Source organism: Chanodichthys erythropterus, chromosome 18, assembly GCF_024489055.1.
Source record: "Chanodichthys erythropterus isolate Z2021 chromosome 18, ASM2448905v1, whole genome shotgun sequence".
Taxonomy (NCBI): domain Eukaryota; kingdom Metazoa; phylum Chordata; class Actinopteri; order Cypriniformes; family Xenocyprididae; genus Chanodichthys; species Chanodichthys erythropterus.
In genome coordinates, this window is record NC_090238.1 from 29,512,085 (window position 1) to 29,530,875 (window position 18,791).

The 18,791-nt window shown below is 34.2% G+C and overlaps 1 protein-coding gene across 1 annotated transcript; it reads left to right on the forward strand.

Annotated features, from left to right (window-relative positions):
- Window positions 1-1,110: 1,110 nt before the first annotated feature.
- On the forward strand, window positions 1,111-7,338 carry znf365 (zinc finger protein 365). The gene is made up of 5 exons (XM_067366915.1): window positions 1,111-1,116; window positions 2,434-3,155; window positions 4,945-5,116; window positions 6,351-6,397; window positions 7,197-7,338. Exons 1-5 carry the CDS (start codon window positions 1,111-1,113, stop codon window positions 7,336-7,338), a joined length of 1,089 nt encoding a protein of 362 aa, XP_067223016.1.
- Window positions 7,339-18,791: the final 11,453 nt, after the last annotated feature.

An 18,791-nucleotide genomic window follows, 5' to 3' on the forward strand; every position in this document is an offset into this window, starting at 1 on the left:
CGTTTCTCTGTCACCATCAGCATACTGTCTTATTTGTATTTTAATGATACAGTCATTCATTCTGTCTATGTAAGGCTTTGAGAAAAGCTTGCTCCTGTAGAAAATGACCAGTTAGACAGTGAGGGATGCTGACTAACGTTAGGTGTCGACAGATATGGATTTTTCAATAGTGTATGCCGATATACAGAGAGTTCAGGGTGGCCGATATAATCCAGATACTGTCCGGGGCAAATTGTCACACTTTTGCTCCATTGAATATTTCCCAGCTTAGCTGTATTTTAAAAGCTAATTTCTGTATAAGCACATACTTTAATATCTGGGCTACAAAAAAATATGTTGAACATTTCCACAAGTATTGCCCAGGAAAAAAGATACAGTTCATTTAAAGGGCTAGTTCACCCGAAAATGTATTACTCACCCTCATGCCGTTCCACATCCGTAAGACCTTCGTTAATCTTCGGAACACAAATTAAGATATTTTTGTTGAAATCCGATGGATCAGTGTGGCCTGCGTTGGGAGCAATGACATTTCCTCTCTCAAGATCCCTTAATGCACTAAAAACACATTTAAATCGGTTCATGTGAGTACAGTGGTTCAGTATTAATATTATAAAGCGAAGAGAATATTTTTGGTGCGCTAAAAAACAAAACGAAATAACGACTTATTTACTGATGGCCGATTTCAAAACACTGCTTCAGGAAGCTTCGGAGCATAATGAATCAGCGTGTCAAATCATGATTCGGATCGCGAGTCAAACCGCCAAACTGCTGAAATCATGTGACTTTGGCGATCCGAACCGCTGATTCGACACGCTGATTCATAGCGCTTGAAGCTTCCTGAAGCAGTGTTTTGAAATCGGCCATCACTAAAAAATTAGTTATTTTGTTTTTTTTGGCGCACCAAAAATATTCTTGTCGCTTTATAATATTAATATTGAACCACTGTACTCACATGAACTGATTTAAATATGTTTTTAGTACCTTTATGGATCTTGAGAGAGGAAATGTCATTGCTGGCTATGGAGGCCTCACTGAGCCATCGGATTTCAACTAAAATATCTTAATTTGTGTTCCGAAAATTAACAAAGGTCTTACGGGTTGTGTAATGGCATGAGGGTGAGTAATAAAATACAGAATTTTCATTTTTGGGTGAACTAACCCTTTAATGCTTGTTGACGTTTTGTGACAACATGTCCCAGTAGAGTTGACAAAAATCAAAGCAGGATAAAACATAAGACCTAATTAATTATAAATTGGAAGCTGCTGTTACAAATGATATATTTTTAATTCAGATTCATGCAACATCTACCAGCAGGAGCTAATGTAGGCTAAATAGCTAGTTACTTCACCATCCTAACATGAAAAATACACAATGAAAATATATAATTGCACTTTTTTACATATTACATCTTTTTAATACTCAAAAATCTCTACAAATATTTGCATTTTTGCAAATAATCCCACGTGAAAATACTATAGTAATTTATAGTAAATACTATACTGTACTACTATACTACAGTACTTGAATTAATTTGTTGTGGTAATTCTATAGTTGCTGTGGTAATATACCAACTATAGTACTATAAACAAATTACTTTACCCAATACTGTACTAAGTTTTATAGTGTATATTATACTACAATACAGTAGTAAAAACTGAAGTGTACTACAGTATTTATTACAGTTTATCAGTTCACTATAGTAAATACTTTAATTCATTAACAAAGTGTTGTAAATACTATAATATAAACTGTATACTACTGATTTACTAGAGTACGGTTCAAAAACACTGTAGAATTTACTATAAATTACTATAGTACTTTTTTCATGTGGGATGTGCATTGACAAGACCATTTATTTTATAAATGATCAAAAAAGCACTACAAATATTTGCATGTATGCAAATAATGCCCATTGACAAGACAATTTTTACATAATATGTAAAAATCATTACAAATATTTGTATTATATTCAAATAATGTGCATTGACAAAACTTTTTGTTTTAAATACTACTCAAAAATTGCTACACATATTTGTATTATATGCAAATATAGACAGATTAATCAGCCTGCCTGATATATTTGTCTGTGACTAAGTTAGAATCATGTTTATGGTTGTTCTTTCTATACGGCAGAGGTGAACAAACTTTTTACTACGAAGGAACAAAAATCAAACTTGAGTGCCTTGGGATGAATGTAAATGTTGCATTATATCCAACTATGTTATATTAAATTAACACGATTAAAACAAAAAGATACTTTAGAAATGAAGATAATGCTTCAATATTTTCCCACTGTTGTGATATGGTGGGCCAAATCAATGGTCATCACAGGCCAACTCTAGCCTGCGGACCCTGGTTTGGCATTTCTGCTATAAGGTATTTTTATATCTAAGAACTGTGGTGCCAAATTTGTTTTATTTTTTTGTTGACAGGTTATCTGTGTCATGCAGCAGAAAGTGTGCACACGCAACACAGCGCTGTTTGTGAAGAACGGTCAGGCGTGTGGAGCCGGGGCCCCTCCTCAACTTCCTTTCCGCTGCCCGCGATGCGGAGAGCACGAACGTTTCCACAGTCTTTCATCTCTCAGAGCTCACCTTGAATACAGCCACCCGTTCCACACTAAACATGACATCAGCCTCCTATCCACAAGGGATTTCTGTAACACGGACCATATGGAAGGCTGCAAAATCTCCAATTCCGACATGCATAAAGTACGTGATGCCGGCACCAATACTAACTCAACTACGAGAGGAGAACACAAACACATATTCGCCGTTGACCAAGCTCCATCCCAGCAGCCCGCCAATCAAAAGCTCACGCCCCCCGAGAGGAGCCTCAGCGTTGGGGACGCATCAGCTGGTGCTGGACCCCTCTCGGCTCCAGTGGCGTCAGTGGAGAAGAGGCTGGAGGGGATGATGAGGACAGCCAATAGCAGCATGGAACGGCGTCTGCTGCGGCTGAGTTCTGAGCTGGCGCAGACGGACACGGCTATCCTGTGTGAGCGCGCTCACTCGCATCACCTGGCCCAGGAGAAACAGGAAGTGCTGGAGCGAGAGCGAGCGCTCAGCAGACAGGTAGATGCCGCTGTTATGGTGATCGCCACACTGAGGCAGCAGCTCAGCATCTCGGAGCACGAGTTGGAGCGGAGAGAACAGTGAGTTAAAGATTTAAAGAGTTACATACATACAGAGAGATCATACATAAAGCGAACTCAAATTTGGTAAATGGAAGCTTATGTATGCGCAAAGTTTGTTTGAGCTTCCACAATATTCCATAAGGTTTGTTCTCCCGCATCTAGCGAGCTTCTGTTTACTATATTTGAGGGCTCTATGTATGATCGCTGATCAATTTTTATGTCAATAATATGGAGAACAAGAAATGACTTAAGTATAAATAAGTAAATTAATTAATGAATAAATACATAAATGCAGAATTAAATAAATAAATACATGTAGAAATACATAAATAAATGAAGAAATAAATATATGATGGAATAAATATAGAAATACATAAATAAATAAATAAATAAATAAATGCTGAAATACATAAATAAATGAAGAAATAAATATAGAAATACATAAATAAATAAATGCTGAAATAAATAAATGTAGAAATATATATATATATATATATATATATATATATATATATAAATGCTGAAATAAATAAATAAATGTAGAAATGCATAAATAAATGTAGAAAAAAAAATATATATATATATATATATATATATATATATATATATATAAATGCTGAAATAAATAAATAAATGTAGAAATACATAAATAAATATATGAAGTAATAAATGTAGAAATACATAAATAAATGAAGAAATAAATATATGAATAAATAAATAAATAAATATAGAAATAAATAAATGTTGAAATACATCAGTAAATGAATGAATAAAATAAATGAAGAAATAAATAAATAGATGCTTAAATAAACAAATAAATAAATGTAGAAATAAATCAATAAATGTAGAAAAATGTAATATAACACAAATAGTACAAAAATAGCACAATTAAAAATGACACTTGACAAAAGTATTTATGTATTCATTCATTTATGCACGTCATCTGCATTTATTTATTTATTTCAGCATTTAATTATTTATTTCTTCATTTATTTACTTATGTATGTATTTCTATATTTATTTCTTCATTTATTTTTTCATTTATTTCATATTTTTATTTATTTAATTCTGCATTCACATATTTATTTATTTATACTTAAATCATTTCTCGTCCTCCATAGAATAAAAGCCTAAATTAAATCGGTTCATCATATAAAGCCATCGTGTCTCTTCAGAAGATTTGCATTAAACCGCTCGATTCATATGGCTTTATTTTATGTTCTCTTTATGAATGTTTTGAACTGTCAGATTGAATAGGTGTGTAGACTTTGAATGAAGGGACAGAAATCTCTCAGATTTCTTTAAAAATATCTTCATTTGTGTTTTGAAGATTAATGAAAGTCTTATGGGTTTGGAACTACATGAGAGTGTGTAATTGATGACACAGTTTTCATTTTTAAGTGAATTGTCCCTGTTAAATATTTATTTAAGCTTTGTGAATACGTCACCAGATTTGTGGTTTATCAGTATGGGTTTCAGATGACCTCTTCTTAAAGGAACAGTGCACAATTACTTGTCCTCATGAATTTTAAAACAAAGTGATTTTCTTTCCTCTGTGAAACACAAAAAGAGATGTTTAGCAGAATGTCCATTGTCTTTTCCATACAATGTTACTTGATGGCCTTTTTTGGAAAACCTATTACTGAACATTCTTCTTTTGTGTTCCACGAATAAAATAAAGTTATACAGTGTTGGAATGACATGGGGGGGGAGTAAATGATAATGAAATGAAGAAAGTGCTCAACTCTCTGGCTTATTTTTACACATAAAAGGGCTTCTTCAGTAACTACCTTTTACTGTATTGCAGGGAAGTTGTTACCATCCAGAAGTTTCTGGAAGCAGCGGCGCAGCATGAGATGTGTGGGAAGGTTCGTTTGCGGCGGTTCATTGAGAGCCTCTTGCGGCGGATTTCCCTGGCCGAGAGACTACTGGAATATTATCAGAGCGCCCCCCACAGGCATTACTGCACGGCTCACTCTGTATGTTACCAAAATGTGCATCAAACACTGTATATTTCACAACTCAAAATTATAAAAAAAAAAGAAGAAGGTATTTAAACATATTTTTGAAAGTATTTTTTTCCACACAGGGCCCCTCCGTTTCTATTGTTTTCATGTTAGATATACCGGTACTGTGATTTGCCTGACAACATTTTAAATAATATTTTAGAACAAAATTGCTTCACGTCTTTTTCAAAAGAAATTATATTAAAAGACTATGCCAATATTTCAAGAATTAAAATAATTTAATAATGAAACCATTTGTTTTTTAAAGACCCCCTGTGGTGAATATCAAATTTTTATTGTTGTTCATATGTCTATGTGGTGTTTTTAATATGCTTTAAGACAAACTATGTGCACATTCATATGTCAACACCATTGCTGAGAATTGTTTCTTTAAAACTGCAGTAAAAAAAGAAGAGAGTCTCAAGAGGGTATCCCAGTTTTTTTTTCTGATAATATGAAAAATCATGTAGATTTAGCAATATGGCGGGTGTATGATGAATGTTACAATGTTACGATGAACTATATGCCTTTCTCCACTGATGTTCTGAGTTGTTCAACGCATTTCTAAGGAGATTGTTAGAAGGCAGTCTGACTCTGGTTTGTGTAACATTAGCAAAACTTTATTATCTGTTTTATAACATAGTCAATCAAAAGGCTAATATTAATTACTGTTATGTGTCCGATGTTGTAAAGACCGATACAATTTGTGCAGAGTTTGAGCGGGTTCATCTCTGAGCTGCGTGAGTAAGTGGAGGCGGGGCTAATTTGCATATTCATTGATCCACATATACTAAATGAGGCAAGGGTGTAGAGGTACATTCAAGCTATTTTTGAGGCATGAAAAAAAAAATTTCACAGTAAAAAAACATTTAAATGTCATTTTGGTGATCAAAGATGAGTTTTAAGGGATATAATTATTGATTACAGGGGTTATACCACTATTTTTCTAACTTTAAGCTCTCCAAAAATGACAGATTTTTGATATTTTCCTATGTATTTTTACATGAATTGCATTTTTGATGCGATTTTAAATTTTAAATGACAAAGAGCATCAAGTCATTGACCATGTTGTACAGTACTGGTATAAAAAAGGATATTCCCATCGATAATGAATCACCTGACATGACCTACTTCAGGATTGCAATAATGAACTTCTATTTCAGAAATATGTCATTCTCTTCATTTCTCTAATTTGTCATTATTTCAGGTGCCTCTGCCATCAGAACTCGGTCCACATAGAATAACACAAAGCAGGTATTGCATGATTGGTTTTACTTTTAGGATTAAAGTCACATTAATCCAGTAATGAGTAATTCGTACAAGCATTTAACTTTTAACCATTTAATCTTCATTGTAAAAAGTGCAATTGTTACCTTAAAGAGCTGTTTTTTTACTTGATTTAACTAATAAACATTTATTTTGTTGGTATAAATTAATTTACTTAGGTTGATTTAGCAATATTAAATAATATTTTTGACTTGAACCAGTTAATTAAGATGTTAACATTTTTAGGTTACCTTTTTTATTTAAAGTGTTTATCTATACTTACCAGTTCAGAGCACTTCAATATAAATCATGTCCTTATTTGACTCAGGGTGCTCATTTTGTCCCCTCTAACTAATTCATGTGATCCTATCAAGACAGTAGAAGATCATGTTGCCCCTTGCCATAAATTACCTGTCTGTGTTCTTTTCCATTTAATTAGCCTTAAAGTGTGTAAAAAAAACCCATAAAACTTCAGTAATTTGCATTGTTTTGACTAAACAAGATTTGATATCTTCTTTTAGCTTATTTGATAATTGGTTAGTTTGCTGATTGCCATTGTATTTTATCAGGAGTGTGTTTACTATATATGTGAATATGAAATCCCTTATTTGTTGTTCCAATTGCCTGACTAAGACCTTGTTTGGTTAGAACATTGAAATATATATATTGAAGTTTTATGCGAGCAGATAAAGCAGTGTGCCATTTTCGTTGTGTGCTAACACTACTTTGAATAGTTAAATTAACTATACATTACTTATTTTGTTATTTTGCTGTTATTTGACACCAGGTCTTCAGGAGAACATCTTGAGCAAGATGAAGAGCAGCAGTTACTTGCACAGTCTGGATGGGAACTGTCCGAAGGTTCTGCTGGGAGACTGGGTTACGACAGCTGGTCCCAGCGGAGGAGGTCAGATGGGTATGAGGTTTAGGGACAGAAGCGGAGCTTAGCAATGAGTGTACATGCAAATAACACTGTTTAAAATATTGAAGTGAATATGTTGAGTATATTAACAATTATACAGTGGGGTCCAAAGGTCTGAGACCACATTGAAGATCTGGGATTTAAAATCTTTTTTCTTTTATTAAAATACACTACCGTACAGAAGAGGATTAGGGCCAAGCAATAATAAAAAAATTGAAAAAAATTAAAGTTGTTAAATTTTGAGAAAAAACTTGAAATAAAATGTTGAGAATAAACTCGTTACATTTCGAGAAAAAAGTCGAGATAAAATGTTGAGAATAAAGTCATTAAATCATGAGAAAAAAGTCGTTAGATTATGAGATCAAATTCGTTAAATTATGAGAAAAAGTCGTTAAATTTCGAGAAAAAAAGGCGAGATAAAATGTTGAGAATAAAGTCATTAAATTATGAGAAAAAAGTCATTAAATTATGAGAACAAATTCGTAATTTAATGACTTTATTCTCAACATTTTATCTCGACTTTTTTCTCGAAATTTAATAAGTTTTTTTCTCGTAATTTAACGACTTTATTCTCAATATTTTATCTCGACTTTTTTCTTGAAATTTAACGAGTTTTTTTCTCGTAATTTAACGACTTTATTCTCAACATTTTATCTCGACTTTATTCTCGAAATTTAACAAGTTTTTTTCTCGTAATTTAACGAATTTATTCTCAACATTTTATCTCGACTTTTTTCTCGAAATTTAACAAGTTTTTTTCTCGTAATTTAACGACTTTATTCTCAACATTTTATCTCGACTTTTTTCTCGAAGTTTAACAAGTTTTTTTCTCGTAATTTAACGACTTTATTCTCAACATTTTATCTCGACTTTTTTCTCGAAATTTAACAAGTTTTTTTCTCGTAATTTAACGACTTTATTCTCAACATTTTATCTCGACTTTTTTCTCAAATGTAACAATTTTTTTTCTTGTAATTTAACGAGTTTATTCTCAACATTTTATCTCGATTTTTTTCTCGAAATTTAACAGTTTTATTTTTTTATTATTGCTTGGCCCTAATCCTCTTCTGTACTACCGTCCAAAAGTTTGGGATAAGATTTTTTTTAAAAGAAAGTAACACTTTTATTTATTTCCTGCAGTCTGACTGTAGCCTTAATGACTAATTTATGACTCATTACGAGAACCAGCTCAGAGTCGGACTCTGGTCACCCTGTATGTTTGTTTTTGCATGCAGCCAGCAAGGATAACCTAAAAGAAAAACATGTTTTCTTCCTATTATTTTGCGGTATATGATGGGTTTTTTTTCATATCTTTTCACATCCAGTTTCGACTACTGATTCAGAAATGGTGAGATTTATACTAATCCTAAAATACCAAATACTCCAAAAATTGCATTTCATGCTAATTTTTCAAAACAACTGTTATGCTAATGAAATAATATGAAAAATAAAATCTAAATGGAATAATTTTCACTAGTGACTTTGGACTCCACTGTATGTAAATATAAGTTATACAAAACTCCAATAAACAACAGCGATGTCCGACTACAGATGGCAGATTAGTTCTTTGATACTTATTTGATTCTTAAATGTGAATATGGTCCATTTAATAAAATTGGCTCTAGTATGAACACATGGTGAAACTGCCCTTTAATTTAAATAGATAGAGCTGTTATTACAAGTTGCTTACATAAAGTGGAGATATAACCTAGTTAGTAATGCTACATGCTTGTTTTCTAACTAAAACTGCTGTTCAGGAAAATGAATGTAATTATATTATCTAAATGGAGGATGATGTTAAAACAAAACCTGTCGCACAGGTCGGATGTTACGCCACTTTAAGCTTGTAGTTTGTTCACAAACTTTCTCTCATAGAAAATGCACTGTTTCAGCAAGAAGCAAATGTATGTAGCAAATATCTAAATAATTTACTTGGGTCTTTTTTTGAAGGTACTGTTGTGTATTTTAAATAGTGGTGCTACATTTTAAGGGATGAATATAATGTATTTCCCTGCTTGTTAGCCAGCCTCATTAGAAACTTAAAACAGGAGAAAAAAAGGAAACTTGAAAGTCAACTGAAGTTCTCTTTTGTTTTAATACATGCAGCTATTGAAAGATGTTTTTAAGTGTTCTTAAATTCATTGCCAAGTAGTTTGATAAAAGATCCTTTTTGCCATTCTGTACAGTTGGAACAACAGCACTTTGGCTGAACTGTGAAACAATTCTGTCAAAGAATGTACTTTGATTTAAAGGGATAGTTCACCCAAAATTAAAATTCTGTCATCATTTACTTGCTCCAATACCGTTCAGTGATATTTTGAGAAATGTTTCAGTGTTTCTACAATGGAAGTCAATGGTCACCAAAACCACTATTCTTTGGTTGGTTTGGTTAACACTATTCTTTAAAATATCTTCTTTTGTGTTTCACAGAGGGGGAAAAGCATACGGGTTTATAACATGAGAGTGAGTGAGTAAATTATGTTTATTAGATTTCATTTTTGGTTTACTATCCCATTATGTAATTATAATTACACTAATTAAGTCAATTCAAATTGCAAACGAATGTTTCTGAGACAAACCTGTTTGAATTATCCCTCAGTTTTTAAAAACAGAAATTTTGTTTGTTTTTAGAAGCTATGGGTTAAGTCACAATTGATTTTGTGATATTTGTTGCACGTTACAGATGCCATAAAGCTTAAAGGGGTCATGACATGGATTCTTTATTATTATTATTTTAATTGTTCCTTGAGGTTCACTTATAATGTTAATAAAGTTTTTTTGCATAAGAAACTAATATATTATTTATATATGATTATTTTCAACCTTCATTCCGACCCTCTGTTGGAAATGATCTGTTTTTAGGGGGCGGCTCGGTCAGTCATTAAGCCACTGAATGCCAGTGGTGCAATGATGTAAAACTATTCGTCGATGTTTTGCTCTGAAGGCAGTCAAATGAAAATGTATTTGCTCGTGTGACGTCACAAATCCCACAATATCAAAATGAGCTTGATTAAATAAATGCTTTGATTATTATGAGGAGGATATTTTAATCTATGAAACTTGCAGGATGTTTTAATGGCACAAAGACCTCGTATATGTCAAAAGATCATGGCAAATTTGATTTCTCAAGTCATGACCCTTTTAACTTGTTCAAAGAGCTTAAAATGGAACATTTTATTAAATAATTACCAGTCAGTAAAGAAAGATCATTCTTGGCTCTGTACAACTGGAGCAGTAGCACTTATTCTCATCTTTGGCAGAGTTGTGAAACAATTCACTGAATAGTAGTATAGCTACTTTAAGTAATTACCAAAGTCCTGACATCATTCTTATATTAATATACAAGAAATACTGACATACAGTATGACATTTGAAATATAATTTCATGTATGATGAGGGTAGTGTCTATAAAACCAACAGATTTGAGGAACAGGGTAGTGCTTTTGGTGCATTGTTTATAGATTATAGGGGTCGATGCACGTATTTGGGTAGACCCTTCATTTGACTTTGACTTCACAGAACTTTGACTTCACAGTATTCAAAACTGACAATGTTTAGTAAATATTAGTATGTAGTGTGTCAGATGCAGGGTAGATCTTACACACAGCACCTTAGTCTTCATATGAAACCAGTCTATTTTGGGGGAAAAAGCCAAATGAGGGCATTTGCTAACATTTCAGCTCAGGCTACTTGTTCTGTTCAGTTTAAGCTCTAATGTTTTTCCCATGTTGTTGTACCAGCTGCATGTGACCAGCTAAATAGGACCTCTCAGCTTCATTTGTGAGACCTTTACCTTATAAATATACAAAAAAAAAAATAATAATAATAATAATGGGACTTGGATATTGAGTTCAGAAGATGAAAGTATAAAAACAGCTTCTTATTTCAAAGGTGCACTATGTAATATTGACAGTGGAGAGAGTTGTTTGCCCCACTCCCGGGTTGCCAGATTGAGGATACGCAACAAAAACTAGGGTAATTGACAATGAAAAGTGACGAGCCTTACAGTATAACTTGATTAGATAATGTAAATAGGGCTGGGAGATATATCGAATGCTTTTGTCACGCGCATTTCGTCAGTAAAGCCGGTTCCCTGATTACCGCTAAATCGCCATCACCTGCTTTCAAATGAAGCGGCATTTAATAGACATTTAAGCGGCATTTAATAGCGGCAAACAATAGTTCGCCGATAAGCCACGCAATATCGCGTTCAATATCGACGGCGATTCATATCGATATTGAACGCGATATTGCGTGGCTTATCAGTGAACTACGGCTCTGTCTATTAAATGCCACTTCATTTGAAAGCAGGTGATGGCGATTTAGCGGCAATCAGGGAACCGGCTTTACTGAAGAAATGCGCGTGACAAAAGCATTTGATATATCGCCCAGCCCTAAATGTCAATGTATGAAATGTTGTCGGGTATAAATTGCGATCTCTGACCCAGTTTGTTTGATGGCTTCCATCACTGTGTTTTCCACCACTTGGCAACCCGAGATGTCAAAATACTATTGGGTAAATCACACAGACCAAAACAGACATTCCGACACTGAACACACATTTCAATGTAGAAAAACCGGCTGTAGCATTGTTTTTCTGAGAAACAAGTATGTTTCCTACATCTCTGCAAACATATTATGATATTTTTATACTTTAGTACTGTCAAACAAATTACATAGAGCACCTTTAACCTCTCTTTGTGATGTTTTGTTCAGTGGTGGCAATGTCGTCCACTCCATTGTTTGCTCAGTTTTGACACTGTGATTATTAGAATCTTATTTTGTCTCTTGTGGTTCCTTCAAGATTTTGTATCACTTGAAATGTTGTGTTTACTTAGAAGGAGAACTGAAATACTGTAGTGCTGTTGTTTGAGCATGAGGTAGTTCACATCCATCAGTATTTTATTGTAAGCATGCTTTAATGCTTTATCCAGTGGCTTGTGCAATATGTGAAAATATTTTCATGATGGAGGAAAAGAAACGGTATACTGTAAAGAGGAAATTGTGAGGACACTAGGGTCAAGCAAGACAAAGCGGGGCTCAACCAAATTCACTTATGTGTTTATTTATTTATTCTTATTTTTTATTTTCCCAATTATCTGCATTATAAATGTGATCTGAGACAGTGTTCCAACAATATATTTTATTGTCTCATTATTAGTCCCAACTAATATTATGGATACTGAGCACAATGTCCAAAACACTGGTTCAAACCATCATTTTTAAGAATTGACAATATTTTTGCACTGACTGAATACATAAATATGGATGATGCTAAAAATAAGATTAGTATTAGTAGCATTAGTATATACTGTATATATGGTAATATATATATATATATATATATATATATATATATATATATATATATATATATATATATATATATACACACACACACACAGGTGCTGGTCGTATAATTAGAATATCATCAAAAAGTTGATTTATTTCACTAATTCCGTTCAAAAAGTGAAACTTGAATATTATATTCATTCATTACATACAGACTGATATATTTCAAATGTTTATTTCTTTTAATTTTGATGATTATAACTGACAACTAAGGAAAATCCCAAATTCAGTATCTCAGAAAATTAGAATATTGTGAAAAGGTTCAATATTGAAGACACCTGGTGCCACACTCTAATCAGCTAATTAACTCAAAACACCTGCAAAGGCCTTTAAATGGTCTCTCAGTCTAGTTCTGTAGGCTACACAATCATGGGGAAGACTGCTGAATTGACAGTTGTCCAAAAGACGACCTTTGACACCTTGCACAAGGAGGGCAAGACACAAAAGGTCATTGCAAAAGAGGCTGGCTGTTTAGAGCTCTGTGTCCAAGCACATTAATAGAGAGGCGAAGGGAAGGAAAAGATGTGGTAGAAAAAAGTGTACAAGCAATAGGGATAACCGCACCCTGGAGAGAATTGTGAAACAAAACCCATTCAAAAATGTGAGGGAGATTCACAAAGAGTGGACTGCAGCTGGAGTCAGTGCTTCAAGAACCACTACGCACAGACGTATGCAAGACATGGGTTTCAGCTGTTGCATTCCTTGTGTCAAGCCACTCTTGAACAACAGACAGCGTCAGAAGCGTCTCGTCTGTGCTAAAGACAAAAAGGACTGGACTGCTGCTGAGTGGTCCAAGGTTACGTTCTCTGATGAAAGTAAATTTTGCATTTCCTTTGGAAATCAGGGTCTCAGAGTCCCAGAGTTTCCACAGTCAGTGATGGTTTGGGGTGCCATGTTATCTGCTGGTGTTGGTCCACTGTGTTTTCTGAGGTCCAAGGTCAACACAGCCGTACACCAGGAAGTTATAGAGCACTTCATGCTTCCTGCTGCTGACCAACTTTATGGAGATGCAGATTTAATTTTCCAACAGGACTTGGTACCTGCACACAGTGCCAAAGCTACCAGTACCTGGTTTAAGGACCATGGTATCCCTGTTCTTAATTGGCCAGCACACTCGCCTGACCTTAAACCCATAGAAAATTGATGGGGTATTATGAAGAGGAAGATGCGATATGCCAGACCCAACAATGCAGAAGAGCTGAAGGCCACTCTCAGAGCAACCTGGGCTCTCATAACACCTGAGCAGTGCCACAGACTGATCGACTCCATGCCACGCCGCATTGCTGCAGTAATTCAGGCAAAAGGAGCCCCAACTAAGTATTGAGTGCTGTACATGCTCATACTTTTCAGGTTCATACTTTTCAGTTGGCCAAGATTTCTAAAAATCCTTTGTTTGTATTGGTCTTAAGTAATATTGTAATTTTCTGAGATACTAAATTTGGGATTTTCCTTAGTTATCAGTTATAATCATCAAAATTAAAAGAAATAAACATTTGAAATATATCAGTCTGTATGTAATTAATGAATATAATATATAAGTTTCACTTTTTGATTGGAATTAGTGAAATAAATCAACCTTTTGATGATATTCTAATTATATGACCAGCACCTGTGTGTATATATTTATAAATTGACCAGATGTCATTATATATATATATGGTCAATTGCATCAATATTTTGTCAATATCAATAATTGTCAATATTTTTTTTTTACCAAAAACAGGTATTTAGAATATATCAGCCTTTGGCCACTACATAAAAATAATTATCAGCCGTTGTTTAACGATGCATCCCTAATATTAATACCAGTATGATTTTTTTTTTTTTTCTTGTGAATTAGGTTGGACCCTAGAAGTGTAGGTATGCCATTAAAGATGACAATCAGAAGTAGAACAAAGCTAAATAGCTTAAACGTTTTGTTGTTTCTTGATAAAAATTAGTATAATTTGAGCTAATGTTTTAATGTTGTGCCCTGTTTTTTGTAAAAAAAAAAAAAAAAAGAAAGATTGAATTTGTTTTCTCTAGACTTATCTTAATGTTTGTGCCTTTCTCTTGAAACATTGTTGTCTGTATTACACATGTGATACTGTGAGATTTGAAGTCTCACGCTATCCTTGCTGCTGTACGTGAATAATAAATGTGATTAGAATTGATAATTTAAGATTGATTTGTTATTGCAATGCCTGTTATCCATCTCTTGTGGAAACTGCAGCATTATTAAAATCGAGAATGGTCATTCATTTGATTAGACACACTTTTTTCTGTTTTTTTTTTTTATTTTCTTATGATGTTATAGTTTTACATATGAATTTAAATTGTATTCACTACAATCAAAAGTGAGTCTTTAATTCACTTCTTATTTATCACTGCAATGCAGAGCATGAGCACTAGAGGGTATCCTTGATTTTACCATATGCAAATCTGATTTTAGGATCTCTGTGAAGAGCTTCTTGTACTTGTGCAATTATGAAAAACCCTGATCTAGAAGTTAAAATTCAGTAGGATCCAACTGGCTGCATCCTTACGCAACAATGTATGAAATAGAAGAGATGGTGGATTAATAAAACTATGTCATGTGACATTTTAAAATTTGCATTTTCAGACCAACTTTGGAAGATGTAGTAACCCCTGTGCAATCCAGTACATTGTAGAGTAAAACATCCAAGTATCGTCTAGTTATGTTCACCACAGACCTTATTTTCTCATAAATTAAAAAAAACCCATCATAAAAACCCATAAGAAAATAGTTTTTGCTCTGTGGATGTCTGTCATTTTAACAAGAAACTATGCTTATATATCCACACATTGTCTAATTTTGTAAATGAAACCACCAATTCAACATTAAAAAAAGAATGAAAGAAAATTTTGTCATTTACTCACTTGCATGTCATTCCAAACCTGTTTGATTTTCTTTCTTCCATAAAACACATAATGAGATGTTTAAAAGAATGTTCATGCTGCTCTGTTCCATACGATGAAAGTGACGGGGGCCAGAACAATTCTTTTATAGTGAACTTGTGCACTATACTAAGTCTTCTGAAGCAATACGATAGCTTTCTGTGAGGCACAGAATAATTTTAGTCATGCCAGTCATTTTCATTGTATAAATGAAAAAGCTTGAACATGTCTATTTTTTCCTTTTGTGTTCAGCAGGGGGAAAAACAACTTGTGGGTTTGGAATAACAGAATGGTTAGTAAATAAATTTTCATTTTGGTGCAAACTAAGTAAGATGTTCAAAGAATACTTCAAGAGATCTGTAGGTCAGGAGAGCTTTGGCTCTCACAGGCAGGCTGGGTGTCCAGGGAATTTGGCTCTATGTCAGGGAAAATAAACGGAACAGAAACACACATGAACCAGACAGCGTAGACCCCTCTGCTACATTAAATAAAGATGTCTTCTAGGAACAGAGTGAAAAAGAGTCAAGCTTATTATAAGGAGCTGTACTAGTACTAGCTCAATGAAGAAGATGGTTCATGTTAACATGAAGATCAAAGAATCTCTTGGCAGTGCTTTTGATTGGTTTGCTCTCATTGTTGCCTTTGAGGGGCTTTAATGGCTGCAGCCTCTAAGGCTCGTACTGACGTCACTCATTACATTTAGAAAGCTGAGGTCATGATCTCTCCAATTTACATTTTTCAGAAGGTTTTTTTTTTTTTGATGGAGGCCATTCATGACCATTTTATTCTGTGAAAACCAATATGGAGCAGAAACAACGCCACTTTGGCGTCCATTTTCAGGCCTTCCTGCCTCTCCAGTGCTGGAAAGCTTTTCTTATATTAACACGGGTCCTAAAGCTCTTGCCTGATTATAACCCTTCTTTTTGCAGTGATATTCCTCTGAGCTTTTCTCTATTGTAATGTCTCTCAGCCATCTCTCTTTCTACAGTGTTTCTTCAGTTCAAATCTCACTCTCTCTCCTCCCCCATCATGAGTGGACACGCCCCCTGCTGCTGATTGGCTACAAGTGTGTTGAGCTGCTCAGTCTCATCCACTGTCGCAGAAATCGCTTACTGTACCTTTAAGACATATTGAGATCACATGTCTAGCCAAAAACCATATGCTTTATCTCAGTAATCCCCTGTTACTATTTCTACTACACATTTCTACAATGACAGCATAACCAAAGACTATCTTGACTCTTTTTTTTTTTTTTTTTACTGTTTTATAAGTTTGACAAAGAAAAATTAAAGTATTCCTAAGTTCTTGGGGTCACATACCCCTCGTCAGCTGTTGTGTTGTTGTTTTGGCAGCGGTCAACTTCTAAAAAAATTGCAGAAGTTAAGTCAGAAGTTTACTGCAAAGATAAATAAACTGACTGAGATGCCTCTGTTTGTTTGAGTTGGATATGAAGTAAGTTTACAAGCCACATTATTAGGAGGAGAGAGAAATAAGCAAACTAATATTAGTAGACGTGTTTGCGTAGTCAAATGTGTTATTCGGTCATGATATGTATCATGACATAATGAGGACTGGGGAGTTTATGCATTTATAAATGTCTGGTGTGAATTCCGATGACATGGAGCATCCTCATGATGTCATCAAAAATTTTCTTCACAGTAATTTTGTGATTCACACACAGTGTGTATGTGGTTTTACAAGCTCAGAAGACTGGAGTAGGCGGTAGTGTTGCATCCTGTTCCATAGCTTTGGCTTTTTATAGATGCTCTGTTTTTATGTGTATGCCAACAAATTATCAGGCAAAGTATGTAGGAATAACAACATGACCACAGATGACTAAACCCCCCACATGTCTCTTTCTCTATAAATATATATTTTAAAACAATGTCATTCTTACATGTTTGTGAGTCATGATTGGTTGGGCAACAGCCAGAATGTCAACGGTCTGCTTCTGCACGGATAATGAGATCATTGTTTCATCACTTGCTATTGCAGTCAATTGTTTATTGATTGATTTATTGCCCATAATTAGGAATTTGATTTGAGTAACATCAAATTTTATAACAAATTATTAAATTGTGTCATTGTGGATTGCATTATACAGAAAAACAGTTCATTGTCTGCTGACACATTTCCATATAGACTGTGTATAGAGTGACACTGTGTTCAGTAGAGGGATAGTTATTTCTGGATAATACTCTTCACAGTGACACAAGTTATTGTGTGCATAGGCATATACTTATAATTGAGGCCATGGAAAATATGGAACCTAAAGGGATAGTAATTCTGTTATCAAAGAATTAATTATGATTATGATTTCACTTTTTTAACTTTAGTTTGTGTGTAATGTTGCTGTTTGAGCATAAACATATTTTCTTTGAAAGAATTCTCTGATTAAATTCTACAAAAAACAGCTAGTAGGGACTACAACAAGCTTATTCCCGGGTTGGTGAAATCACAAACCCCAAAATTTACCTAACCCTGCTCCCGGGAACACGAAGAAGAGTTGTTGTAGTAGAGTGTTTTTGCCATGCCGTCATTTTACGCCGGACTGCTTCACAAACGAGGGTCAATTTAATGCTGGATTTGCACAAAAGTTTAACATTACGGCACATGCTAGATGATGAGTTGAATCAACTCCACAGCAACTACATAAATTTGTCCACTAACCATTAAGAAATGTCCAGTTGCGTTCTAAAAGTTGTAACTTCTTCCTGAGTTTCTCCATCAGTGATTCCGGTTTGAACAATGTAAGGCTGAACACCGTTACTGACAATCCTCATTTTGGCTGCGTGAGATTCTCCAGCTTTGTTGTCGTTGACCAACCGCAGCACAAGCTGTTAAAGCTCCACCCTCTTCTGGAAAGTGGGCGGGAGCAGCAGCTCATTTGCATTTAAAGGGACACACACACAAAAACTTAAAGTTTTTTGCTCACACCCAAATAGGGGCTAATTTGACAAGCTTATATTAAATGATCTGTGGGGTATTTTGAGATGAAACTTCACAGACACATTCTGGGGACACCTGAGTCTTAATATTACATCTTGTGAAGGGGGGCATTATAATTGGTTACTGTATTAAAACCAATGTTAATTTTTGTACAGGGCTGCAAGTGACAGGCTATTGTACCGCAAAATGTATTTTTTTTTTCCTGATAGATTTCTTAAAGGTGCTAAAGAGGATGCTTTGTTTTATACATTTCTGCAATAT